Source organism: Maylandia zebra, linkage group LG10 (genome assembly GCF_041146795.1).
Source record: "Maylandia zebra isolate NMK-2024a linkage group LG10, Mzebra_GT3a, whole genome shotgun sequence".
In the NCBI taxonomy this organism is placed as follows: Eukaryota; Metazoa; Chordata; class Actinopteri; order Cichliformes; family Cichlidae; genus Maylandia; species Maylandia zebra.
Window position 1 is genome coordinate 18,492,903 of NC_135176.1, and position 13,257 is coordinate 18,506,159.

The 13,257-nt window shown below is 42.1% G+C and overlaps 1 protein-coding gene across 1 annotated transcript; it reads right to left on the reverse strand.

Moving 5' to 3' along the window:
- Positions 1–6,060: 6,060 nt before the first annotated feature.
- Positions 6,061–7,837, reverse strand: LOC143420733 (general transcription factor II-I repeat domain-containing protein 2-like). Its single transcript, XM_076888845.1, has 2 exons — positions 6,284–7,837; positions 6,061–6,183 (listed from the first exon to the last, which is right to left on the reverse strand). The coding sequence occupies exons 1-2, from the start codon at positions 7,835–7,837 to the stop codon at positions 6,061–6,063; spliced, it is 1,677 nt and encodes a 558-aa protein (XP_076744960.1).
- Between the last annotated feature and the right edge of the window lie 5,420 nt (positions 7,838–13,257).

Consider the following 13,257-nt stretch of genomic DNA (forward strand, 5'->3'; position numbering starts at 1 on the left):
CAAAGCCAATCTGAGCCATGAGCTTCCCAAATACAAGCAGTATATTAAATGCCCGACCAGAGAGGTGAGGAGATTAGACCACTGTTACAGCACGATCAGCGGGGCCTATCGTGCGGTGCCCCCCGCTTCACTCGGACTTTCTGACCACGTCATGAGCCACCTGATCCCCGCGTACAGACAGAGGCTGAAGCTCTCCAAACCTGTCGTGAGGACCAAAAAACTGTGGAGCAACGAGTCTGTGGAGGAGCTTCGCACGTGTTTGGAGTCTACAGACTGGGACACAATGAAGGCTGCTTCTAACAGCTTGGACGAGTTTACGGACACTGTCACCTCCTATATCCACTTCTGTGAGGACAGCATTGTGCCATCACGCACCAGGGTGAGTTATAACAATGACAAACCCTGGTTTACTCCTAAACTCAAAAAGCTGTGGCTGGAAAAGAGAAAGGCGTTCAGAAGCAGAGACAGGGACTGCTACAGAGAGGCCAAGTACAAGTTCACTAAAGAAGTGGACATTGCTAAACACCAGCACTCTGAGAAGATGCAGCAGCAGATCTCAGAGAATGACTCGGCCTCTGTGTGGAAAGGTTTTAGGAATATCACCAACTACAAGCCTAAAACCCCCCACTCCACTGATGACTCGCTCTTGGCCAACACCCTTAACGACTTTTACTGCCGTTTTGACGAGCCATCAGGCAGCCTTCACACCTCCAACGGCCCCAACAATAGAGACACTTTGGACACTCATTCCCCCACCTCTCCCCCCTCCATAGAGCCATCACCACCTTCAAACACTTCACCTACAACACCCCCCTCCTCACCCCGCACAAAAGAGGATTTCACACCACCTCCTCCCACCACAACTCTTCATATTCATGAAGCAGATGTGAGGAAGCAGTTTAAGAGTCTGAATGCTCAGAAAGCTCCCGGCCCAGACGGTGTGTCTCCTGCCACCCTCAGACACTGTGCAAACGAGCTGGCCCCAGTGTTTTCTGGCATTTTCAACTCCTCACTGCAGGCATGTCATGTGCCTGCCTGCTTCAAGTCCTCCACCATAATCCCTGTCCCCAAGAAACCTAGGATCATTGGACTAAATGACTACAGACCCGTGGCTCTGACATCTGTGGTCATGAAGTCATTTGAGCGCCTGGTTCTCCCCTATCTCCAGACCCTCACGGCCCCCCTCCTGGACCCCCTGCAGTTTGCATATCGAGCCAACAGGTCTGTAGACGACGCCATCAACATGGCCCTACACTTCATCCTGCAGCATCTGGACTCCCCAGGAACCTACGCCAGGATCCTGTTTGTGGACTTCAGCTCTGCCTTCAACACCATCCTTCCAGACCATCTCCAAGGCAAGCTTTCCCAGATGAATGTGCCTGATCCCATCTGCCGGTGGATCACTGACTTCCTGACGGACAGGAAGCAGCATGTGAGGCTGGGAAAGAATGTCTCGGACTCCCGGACCATCAGCACCGGCTCCCCTCAGGGCTGTGTTCTTTCTCCTCTGCTCTTCTCCCTGTACACCAACTGCTGCACCTCCACCCACCAGTCTGTCAAGCTAATCAAGTTTGCAGATGACACCACCGTTATTGGACTCATCTCGGACGGGGATGAGTCTGCCTACAGGAGGGAGGTTGAACGTCTGGTGTCCTGGTGCAGCCACAACAACCTGGTGCTGAATGCCCAGAAGACAGTGGAGATTATTGTGGACTTCAGGAAGCACACAGCCCCACTCCCCCCCATCATCCTGACTGACACCCCCATCACCTCTGTGGACTCATTCCGCTTCCTGGGTACCACCATCACCCAGGACCTGAAGTGGGAGCCCACCATCACCTCCGTCATTAAGAAAGCCCAGCAGAGGATGTACTTCCTGAGGCAGCTGAAGAAATTCAACCTGCCAACACGGACGATGATGCAATTCTACACTGCAATCATCGAGTCCATCCTCACCTCCTCCATCACCGTGTGGTACGCTGGAGCAACTATCAGGGACAAACAGAGACTGCAGCGTGTTGTGCGCTCTGCTGAGAAGGTGATTGGCTGCAGACTCCCATCTCTGCAGGACCTGTACACCTCCAGGACACTGGGGCGTGCAGCTCCGATCTCAGCTGACCCTTCTCACCCTGGACACAGTCTGTTTGACCTGCTCCCCTCAGGCAGGAGGCTCTGGTCCATTCGCACCAGAACCTCTCGCCATAAGAACAGTTTCTTCCCCTCTGCTGTCGGACACATGAACAATAACTATAAGACTGTTCCCACCACTAACACATGACCCTACGCTGTGTTCACTGCATCATTCAATGTTTGGCACTGATCACCACCTGCACTCATGTATATATCCATCTACTTAGCACTTTTAATTCCTATTCTTATTTTTATTTTAATGTCTATTTTAGTGTAATTTATGAAAGTATGTTTGCACTGAAGCACCGCAGCAATTTCCTAATGTTGTAAACCTGCTCAACATTTGGCAATAAAACCCTTTCTGATTCTGATGAAGTGAAAAATGCAATAAAACAGCTTTGTAAAAGAAATAATGTTAACAATACAGTCACAAAATGGTGAATCATATGCCTCTACTTAGACTATTACAGTAGACTTTCTTTTAGCAAATAAACAACTATTGACCTGCTCACTTTAATGTGCTATAATATTTAGAAATAATAATAATGTGTTATGTGTTCATTACTGTATATCATGTTTACATAAAATGTTGAATATCATATAAAATAATAGTATATTTTAGATAAATTATTTTACAAGCTTAACACATATAATTTAAACAAAACAAAACAAATTACGTGTGTATGTACTTTATGTTTTCGTCATGCACACACATGCATTCCTCTCATCTTAGGCCCTCAAAAAGAAAATAAATGTGTGCAAACTGAGCTGCTTTTCACAAAATGTCTGAAAACTAATTTGTACAAAATTAAACTGAAAGTGTTTTTTTTATTACAATTAATCCCCAATCAGTTATAAAAAAAATTGTAGTGATGCTTTTACTACAGTACATTTATTATAGTCTAATTTAATGGTTACATGAGAAAATATTAATATATTTAATGAATAAAAACTTAGGTCCCGATTCTCTTTTTTAAAAGACATTCAGTTGTGAAAATCTTTTTAAACTTGTGCATGTCAGTATGTTTTGCTAACCAAGAAGTTGCATGGCTGGCACCATGTATTCACTTTCATTTCAGCAAGAAATAAAACCATGTAAAGAATTTCATTTGCAAGAATGTCCTTACATGTATGAGTCACCACACATCACCATGGGTTGTTGTTTAACAGGTTCTTTTAACAGGTGTAGTCCTATTGTGAAACTTTTTTAATACATGTTGTTTACATGAGAGAGTTCTTTCTTCTCTACATATAAATCATGTGTGAGTGTATCTTGATTCCTCTGCCTTTTCAGAAAAAGATATTATTGTTTTTTATTTCTTGATTACTTAAGTTTTGTCTTTTTGTTTCCACAGTGCAGTACCATCCAGCAGTACTGCATTTTCTCAAAGAAAGGATGTTTGGTGACTTCATTTTCTTGTGTTCTGAGTGAACACTATTTCAGCATTTGTCCACTGTTTTAGAAAATGTTTAATTTAAGAAATTTTTCATCACTCATCTAAGTGACTGAAAACAGACTGAAAAAAGTATGCTATTGTTTAGTAAACAATTAAGCAAATACAAGTAATCTGTAGGTAGTAAGAAAATAAACTAAAATAAACGGCGTTTGGAATCACCGTAAACAGAGATTTTTTAAAACTCCTTCTTTGGGTTTATGTGTGGACGAGGAATACAGAGTTCGTCACGCAACGTTAAAGGTATGTGCCTTTTTCCACATCACGCTGTGCGCCACGTTATTGTTTACAGGAGATGAATTGCAGAATGGCAGATAGTCAGATTAACGGTATTTTGTCTCTATCTTCAGGTTTTACACGCTTACATACACACGCAGTTACTGTCCCTCTATTTAGAAAGGCAGAGGTGTCATGGTGTGATTATTTTACATGTAGTTCTTTTTTTACCTGTGTAATAATATTCAACATTGCCATAGATAGTGTATATATGCCAGGTGCAAACATTGGTTTAAAAACATAAACAACTGTGGGATACTGTTTGACCATGATTTAGACAGGGGGAACAAATCGTGGCAGGATCAGCCTGATATTATTTGTATCCCTCTGTAACTTTACTGTATAAAGAGCTAATATCTCCAAAATGTCAGGAGTAGTTATTTATTACAACAAGTGTTTGTGAACTAAAAATCAAGAATGTGGGATACTGTTTGTCCGTGATTTGAAGAGCCCAGCGCGTGCTCTCGACGCAGGGAAAACCAATTCTGCTGACGAGACCTACCTTGGCACTTGTGCAGGTGAAACCAAAATATGCTTCACCATATTTTCTAGTCTTTGGCTTAGAATGAAGTTGGTTTGGAAACGTATTCAGCGATGCTTCATCTCCTGCCTTGCGTTTGTGTGGGCGCCCCGTGCTAGCAGTGTCCAAGCATTGTTTTGTTTTTTCCCTTTTCATGCCGCGCCCCCCCTGCAATGGCTCTGCGATCCCACACTTTGGGAAGGTCTGCTTTAATTAATTTATCATCAACAAAAATATAAAATTATGCACAAAATGAATTACTAATGTAAAAAAAAAACCCATGTTTTTTATTTATATATGTTTATATATAAATATGCTTTTATTTATCCCTTTAATGACATCTATTCCAATGTGGAAGTGTTATGAGCAGTTGATCAGATCGGCAAAGCCTGTTTCTGGAGTATTATGTTTTTGTTGCTGCAAATGCTTTTTACGAAATTTTTGCAAGGCCATATGTGGAAGGAAACTGCGACTTAGGACATCCTGATGGCATAAAATGTAAGTACAACTCCTCCGGTTTCATATGAAAATTTTTTTATTGCGCTACCTTATGTGTTCTACAGGGATTTAAAAATAGTTATGCAAAATGGAGCATGCCGCTCCGACCAGTTACTCCACAAATATGTAAAAAATAAATTATAAAATACAAAAAGCAAGTATTTACATTTCAACTTTTAACTATCTAAATGTTCAGCGTTGTCCTTTTAAACAAATTTAAAGTGAAACAACACAAAACACTGCAAACCAGAACACAATGAAATATAAATTAAACTATGCAAAACAAAAAGAAAATGCACATTCTTTGTCATATAGGCCTGGGATGATTTTTTGGGAGAGTGTTTTCCTGCTTGGAATTGCATACACAGGATTCACTGCATGAATAAACTTTTCTGAATCCTTTATCATTCGCAACTGAAAATAGTTGTGGATGATTACTATACCTTTCTAATGTGACGATGTTGTCTGTTGTTGCTGCCCCTGGCTCTCTTTCTTTCTCTCTTGTGCTCTGTTCCTGTGCTATTGGGAGTGTAACTACCGCCCCTCCCCCCTCAGCACAAACACAAGTGAGAAAAAAAGTGAGAGAGAGAGAGGGTGAGAGAACGAAAAAAAATATGTCTCTCCCTTCGTACACTTCAAAGAGCCGACTGTTAAGCTACGTTCACACTGCAGGCAAAAGCGCATCAAATCTGACTTTTTTGACCCTATGCGACCCATATCCGATCATGGTATGTGTTAGGGAAAATATTCTAAAACACTTCTTCAGTAAAGACTCAGAGAAGAGAAACACACAGAGTTCTTGCTAGCAAGGGCAGCTCCCTACTGAGAGACTCGCACTAAGAAACTGCCCCGGTCTTTATTTATACTTCAGTGTGTGTGTGTGTGTGTGTGTGTGTGTGTGTGTGTGTGTGTTACTGCTGATCAAAGGGTCAAACATCCTTGGTCAGGAAGAGGGTAGCCTCCCCCTCACCCTAGATCAGGGGTGCTCACACTTTTTCCGCATGTGAGCTACTTATAAAATGACCAAGTCAAAATGATCTACCCACTACAAAAATCCAAAACATATACTTATTTATAAATATATTGAGGATTCTTTATCTACAATGTATATACATGCATAACCGCAATATCCAATATTTCACAACACAATTAACAATGTAAATTTTTTGTCATTACCTGAGTTTACTCTGATGACTTGCACTGAATTGAATCAGCCAGGGATGCATAGTCCGGACAGTAGCTGCTGACGGCCAGCCTCAAACACACTTCCAAATGTTCATCAGTCATGGTGGAACGGTACTTGGACTTAATGATGTTCATGTGGGAAAATGATGACTCACATAAATAAGTGGAGCCGAATAATGCAGTCAAAGAGGCAGCACATTTCCTCATGTTGGTACTTTACTTCTGTGAGTAAGTTCCAGAACTGTCCATGATCTCTGGACTTCAGCTCAATGTCGGCTTGTAGTGTCAAAATCTCATCTTCCACTCCAGAAGAGTTCAGGTGAAATAGTTTTGCAATTTTTGATGCGAGTGAATCGACATCAGCATCTTCCCGAAAAGGATAGCACATGAAGGTAGCGACTGGCTCGAGCAAAGAAAAGTCTTGAAAGCGTTTGTCAAACTCTGACAGACAATTGTCAATCTGCTCTGTGTAGCGTGCACTGTCAAGTTGCAAACAGGCCATCCCTTGCATCTCCAGCTCTGACGCCAGGTTTTGAAAGTTTATCAAATCATGGCGCTGCAGCTTTAAAGAGAGATGTTGCATCTTTCGTTTGAAAGCATTAACTGAGCTGATCATGTTGATCACTGTTTTGTCTTTTCCTTGCAGCTGTAGATTAAGGTCATTCAACATGTTTGTCAGATCGGTTAAAAATGCCAAGTCTAACAGCCACTGACCGTCATTAAGTTGCATGTATTCTGCTTGTCCAGCTACACGGAAAAACTCCTTAATCTCCGGACAGAGCTCTCGAAATCTTTGCAGGAATTTCCCTCGACTAAGCCACCTCACGTCAGTGTGTAGCAACAACTCAGAGTGGTCGCAGTCAGCCTTCTCCAGATGTGCACGAAATAACCGTCTTTGAAGAGATCTGGCGCGAATAGAACAGGCGGTCTTCGTTGCAACATTCATGATCTCCTTCATGTTGAGCATTTTAGCGCATAACGCTTGTTGGTGGATTATGCAATGGTAATTTAGGAAGTCCGGGAAAGCATCGTCCTGCCTGCACTTGGCAATAAATCCATTCAAGCGGCCAACCATTGCGGGTGCTCCATCTGTGGTAATAGACACCAATTTGTACACTGGGAGCTGGGTTTTCTCGATAAAGTTTTTGAACGACTGAAATATGTCCTCTCCTCGCGTCTGTTCTTTCATGGGCAGGACTGTTAATAGCTCTTCTTTTGCAGTGATATCAGTAAACACCATACGAATGAAAATGCACACCTGGGCTGTGTCACTCACGTCCGTAGATTCGTCCAACTGCAGTGAGAAACACTGGCAATCTCCGATGTCCTTCCAAAGTTGCTGGGTTAAATCCTCCGCCATGGCTTCACAGCGCCGTGTAACTGTACTTCTTGACAGCTGGAGAGCTTTGATCGAAGATGTTATTTCTGCCTTATTTTTAAAGTCTCGGAACAATGAGTCAGCTGCTTCAACGAATGCCTCTTTTACCATCTCTCCATCTTGAAAAGACTTCTTGTTTTTAACGATGATGTGACTCACCCGGAACGATGCTTCGGTGGCGGCTTTCGCTTTTGAAGTTTGTTGTGTGAAAAATGACTGCTGTCCGGACAACTGGGATTTTAGTTCCTTCACCTTTTTCTTTCTTAGCTCGCTTTTCGGCGGGAATGTAGTGTCGTATTTTCCGTGAACAGTTCGAAAATGCCGCTCCACATTTCCCTTCTTTGGCATTGCGATGGCAGCCTGGCAGATGAGGCAAACGCACTTCGAAAATGACATCGTGAAAAAAAAGTCCTCCTCCCATTCCGTATGAAAGTGATACGTTTTTGTCTTCTTACTTGGTCCAGCTCCCTCACTCATTTTTAACCCTTTCTTAGGTTTAAGAGAAAAAACCGAGAGCTAAAAATTGGAGTTAGCTGCTGGCTAGCTTGTCAGTTTTACTACACTTCGCGCCGCTGTTTGCGCATGCGCAGTGACCTAAGCGTCAGAAAAAATCCGATGTCATCTGACTGGCTTCCCTGTATCAATCAAGTGACGGGATGGATGATAGGCTGGCATCTATTTTTTTAATGCCATGCGATCTACCAATACTACCTTTGCGATCGACTGGTCGATCGCGATCGACGTATTGAGCACCCCTGCCCTAGATGGTTCACCCTAGATAACACGGTGAGGAAGTCCTGCAGTTCATCTAAACAAAGAGCACTTAGACTAAAACAAACGTAACTACGTTAATCCTGCCATAAAACAATAAAACCAGGTACAAGCTCTCTCGTGCTCCCAGGACGTGGGGGTGCATTCCTGGGGTGCACCCCAAGCCTGCAGCCTGTTAGTGATCACACACAATTAATTATATGCCTCTAAGTATACATGGTTTAATATTTCCTAATACAAATAACTACATGCAGTATTCTACCATATGCAAACTTATATCACTAAAAGATTATACTGACTACTAAATACAATTTTCCATTGACATTCCCTCCTGTTGTCAGTAAAACTTAAAGTGAGATACCAGTTTGTAACATCTTGTTGTACATTTTCTGTCACATCGTCATTAATCACACAAAGTCTTCGTGTTCCAACAGGTCGGGGTCATTATCATCATCATCACTTGTCATGGCTATTTATGCAGCAACAGTAGAAAATATTATGCGGTTAATCATGAGTTTTATACATGGCAATATACACGTTACAAAGACACAAAATAAAAGTAAAAATATCCCAACTCCGATGAGTAGTCTTTTTAGCACCTGTAACCAGGAGCCAGTGTAAAGCCAAGAAAACCAGTCACTTGTATCACTTACATAGTCCTGATTTTGGGCCTGCTGGATCTGTCTTAAAACATTCAGGGCGTCAGTCATGTTTGATGAATGTGCGTCTTCTTTATGTAAACGCAGAATGTGTTGTTGAAGAGGACACAAAGTCCCCTTTCTCTGCTAGTATCATAGAGTAGTTCTTCCCTGAGAGTTAGTCCAGGAACATATATATTGTGGGGTATGTTGCCATGCTGGGTAGATGGGAACAGACATAACAGTCTGTATTTGCCGATTCTGCTTTTGTTCTTTCGTGGATATAACGGTACCTGGCATTGTTCATCCACGGATGAATGTGGTCTTGCGTCATATCCCTTAGGTGAGAGTTGTCGTGTGTCCATCTTCTCTGCCTTCCTCCTGGTTCAGCTGTTTCCGGCACCAGCTGGGGTCCTGTAAAAGTGAGCGTCGTAGTCAAGGTAACCAAGAGGGTCCACCTTCCCATGGTTGCACACAGGTCCGTCACGCCTCGCACTTGGTTGGCCTAGAGTTGATCAGAGGCTGGAGGTTGAAGTGCGAGTTTACCCTACGGGGGCTCAATCAGCACTCCCCCCTCACCACTGAAACAACCAAGTGTGAGATTTCTCTATTGTGCTGTCTTGAGGGTGCCGGGGTTTCTTGGGACCTCGACCTCTTTGCAGTGGCTCTGATAAATCCAGGAGGATCTCTCCGCTATTTTGCAGGCAGTTGAAAAGGTCAGAAGCACTTGAATTGGCCTCTATCAACCCCCATCACCTCACTTCAGGCCTTCATCCTGCGGTAGGAATACTTATGACTCTTCTACTGTCCATCCTCTGCAGAAAAACACCTCTGTGGAAAGGGTGCTGGGTTCAGTTATCTTACTGCTGTTGTGATCCCAGCAGTCTTCAGTGTGCCATCGTATGCACAGTATAGTGGCACAGCATTAGGTGTTGTTCATAGGAAACTGCTGTCATCACCACCATAGCTTCTGGTTCCTGGGCTTTCACAGAATCATGATGCCATCCTTAGATTCCCTCTGCGCTGTCGATGGAGCTTGGCACGCTCTCTCCATCCCTCAAGTTTTCATATTCCAACGCTGTGTGGGAAGTCTCCTCTTGATCTCCCGGAAGCTCAGTAGCACAGCTCTCTGTGTGATGTCCGCTGTGCTGAAGATGATCTCTGATCCTCCTGAAGCCTCTCTCCTGGCCTCAGCTCCCATCTTGTGGACGATCCTCTCAGCCACTCCTTCTCGTCATGCATAGTCCTGATTTCTCAGGAGATTACTGCTGCACCTGTATTTCCTTGCTAGGAAGACAAACTATTTGGAGAGTATGTCAACAATCATCAAACCACATTCTTTAGTTCAGTGAACTTCACTTATAGGCCATCAAAGCCTCATCTGAACATGGGTGCACCACTTGCATAGGTTTAATATTTGTAAATAAAACGGCTAATCACACAAATCGCTGCAAAAATTATATAAAACAAAATTTAATGTTAATTCCAAAATTTAATGTTAATTCATTGTTTCATATTAGTCCTGGATCCCTTCTCTTGACACATGGACACTCCCATGAGTCAACTCATCAAAATCAGATTCCTGTCTTAAAGAAAAAGATTAGCTAGATCATATCCCAGGCAACATCAGGGCATCTCCTCCCCTGGAGCAGCACCACCCTGGACCTATAATCCTGCAATAAAAATATTAGTGTGTTTTGCATAACACCTGGCTCTGCCAGGAGCCTGCATACACACCATCATGGCCTGGAAAGCAAAATCTGGAAGTGAAATCAAACTTCACACCTATAAACACCTATAAAGTAATAAAGCATTCAGCACTAGCAGGACAAGTGTCATGTGCAGGTTTTCTCAAATCAGTAAACTACAATTATTACCATAATTTGCCTCAGACATGGATCATCCCATGTACTCAGTCAACAGTAATGTAATCAGTGACTTCTCGTAAGCAAAGTCACTCCACTCATATATTATTTATGGGCTCAAGAGTGGCCAGCAAATGAGCCCATATTAACTATTCCATAACACCGCATCTCTTATTTGTTTGTCTCATGTCACTTGTCCGCTTCTGCCGAATCTTTTACATGTAGTCTCAAAAAACAAACATTAGCAACACACATTGATCATCCTGGTGGGCAGGCGCCAGCCATCCACATTCCAGAGGTGCCATAAAAACACCATAAAGTTAGCCATCCCTAGCTGTAGAAAGAATGTCAGTCACATATAAACCCAGAAATCCTATAGTAAAAAAAACCATTAACTAATCCTCTTATAAATCACATGATCAAACACATGAAAAACTGCAATGCTGTAGAAAAGAAAATGCAAATGTTAGCGCTGCGCAGGCATATGCATACTTTGTCACCGTTACCTCTGTAAGCAACACAAGGTAGTGAATAACACCCCTGGTAGATGCACAGACACAGAAAATGGCATTTCAAAGGTTAAACCATCATGCAACCTCGAATGTTGCTGTCATCTTTCTGCTCCTGTAACAAAAACACATAAATTCATCCACCCTTGTGTCCTGTCTAGGTGGGGGTTAACCTTGAGTCGTGGTCAAGTCCTGTCAGCTTTTACCAGTCAGTCAGTTTGTTTTTTATTTCCATTCATTCATTCATTCTTTCTTTCTTTGCTGATAGTGGAAACCATCGTCGCATTTAGTTTCCACTTTCAGCAAAATGACGTCATTTCAAAAGAAAAAGAAAAAGAAGAACTTCTAGATCGGATTACCTCGCTGAATCCTTTTTAGGCAGGGACGCTCATCTAATATTGTCCCAAATAAGTAGCTTTCTCCAGAGCCCATTTTAATGTGGAGAAAACTCACTTGTAACAGCTTTCTCGACAGGTCGTATAGCACTTTCAATTCCCGACGTGCAGATCTGCTTAAAGAAAAGAAATAGACAAACAAAATCAGTGCCTGTTCAAAAGATAAAAATGAAAAATAACCGAGGTTATCAAACCAAACTTTCAGTGCACTGTGAAAGTATCAAAATAAAAAGGCCTTGTTATAGTCATGACACAAGCTCCTCATCTCAGGAGGGTAAATCACCATTAGCATGGTTCATCATACCATCATACTAATTGGCAGGCTCAACTTCACAACAAAAGAAAAATCATCAGCTAGATTAACTCCAAACCAACCATCAGCTGCACAACACACACATAAGCCTAATGTCTTATTAGCTATGAGTTTAAACACCAGGTCTGTGCTCTTCACTCATTTAAACCACAGATCTATTTTATTCAATTTTTCCTTTTTCCCTTCATCATAAAACATGTGACATGCTGTCATGCACTTCACAAAAGAAGTTTGTTCTGACATATTCAGAGTTGTGTATCTAAATACAGGATTCACTCGCACATCAAAACAGGAAACTCAGTGTTTTAGAGTCTCCACTCAACACACAACAAACATCCCATTCACTCGTGCTAGAATTCAGTCACCTTTCATTAATCTAAAACCGATCAACTAATTTGCATATCAGCTATTAACCCACTAAGTTGACAGGACGACAGAAAAGCATGTTCAAAATAGTATCACAAAAGACAATTTCCCTCATACAGTAAATTACTTGCGCTGCATCAATCAAGCAGGAAGCTTCTCCCAATTTACTATATTAACAACAAAATTTATTGTCTGATCACTGGTTGGTCAAACCAGGATCTTTTTTCCCACAAAAGTTAAACTGTTGTCCTGCAACCTAGAGAGTCAATTTTTTGCATTGGATAAATTCAGTATTTGATAACGAGTGTCTGCTAAATTGACACTATTTTAACACTGATGAAAGATAACAAGCTAATTTTCATTGCATGGGTGTTTGTGTTATTAGGCAGGTCTAATGCATGTCTGTGGAGCTGCATATCCAGCAGAGCATGTTCTTAAAAGCTGCCTTTTCTACACACTTCTCTGCTATTATTTAATCATTTCTTAACTAATGTGCTATGAGTCTTCATGAGTCATTTTGTGTTTGGAATTGTTAGTAGGGTTAATTCATGTTCTGCTTGTTTGTGTGATTTTGTATATGTTTCTATTTTCACAATGTTTCAGACTCCTTCACAATTTTCCAACTTAAGCAGTCAGTTTTCTTTTCCCCAGGTTTACTAACCCATATTTTGATTTCCCACATTAAATAACAGCATTCCTCTGTGTTCTCACCTAGTCTTCTCACTCTGTGTTCCTCTCCCACTTTCAACAGTCCAACAGCCGGCAGTTCTTCAGCTTTGTCCTGTGTCCCACTGTCTCTTCTTGGCATTTTACTCCACAGGTGGCAAATGTCAAACTCCAACAGTTCAGTTCTCCTCAAACGTTTTCTTCACATGCACAGTGAAGTTTCAGCTTGTTGTAGACACAGTGCCATTCATCTGATCAGTCAGGATGATGGGTTTGCTCTTTTTCTCTGATGC

What these genes read in the sequence shown, in the direction of transcription:
- LOC143420733 (XM_076888845.1), bottom strand. Translation starts at nt 7,837, where the DNA reads ATGTCATTTTCGAAGTGCGTTTGCCTCATCTGCCAGGCTGCCATCGCA. An exon ending in TCTGGAACTTACTCACAGAA is followed by an intron (nt 6,184 to 6,283) that starts GTAAAGTACCAA and finishes AACATCATTAAG; the next exon opens with TCCAAGTACCGTTCCACCAT.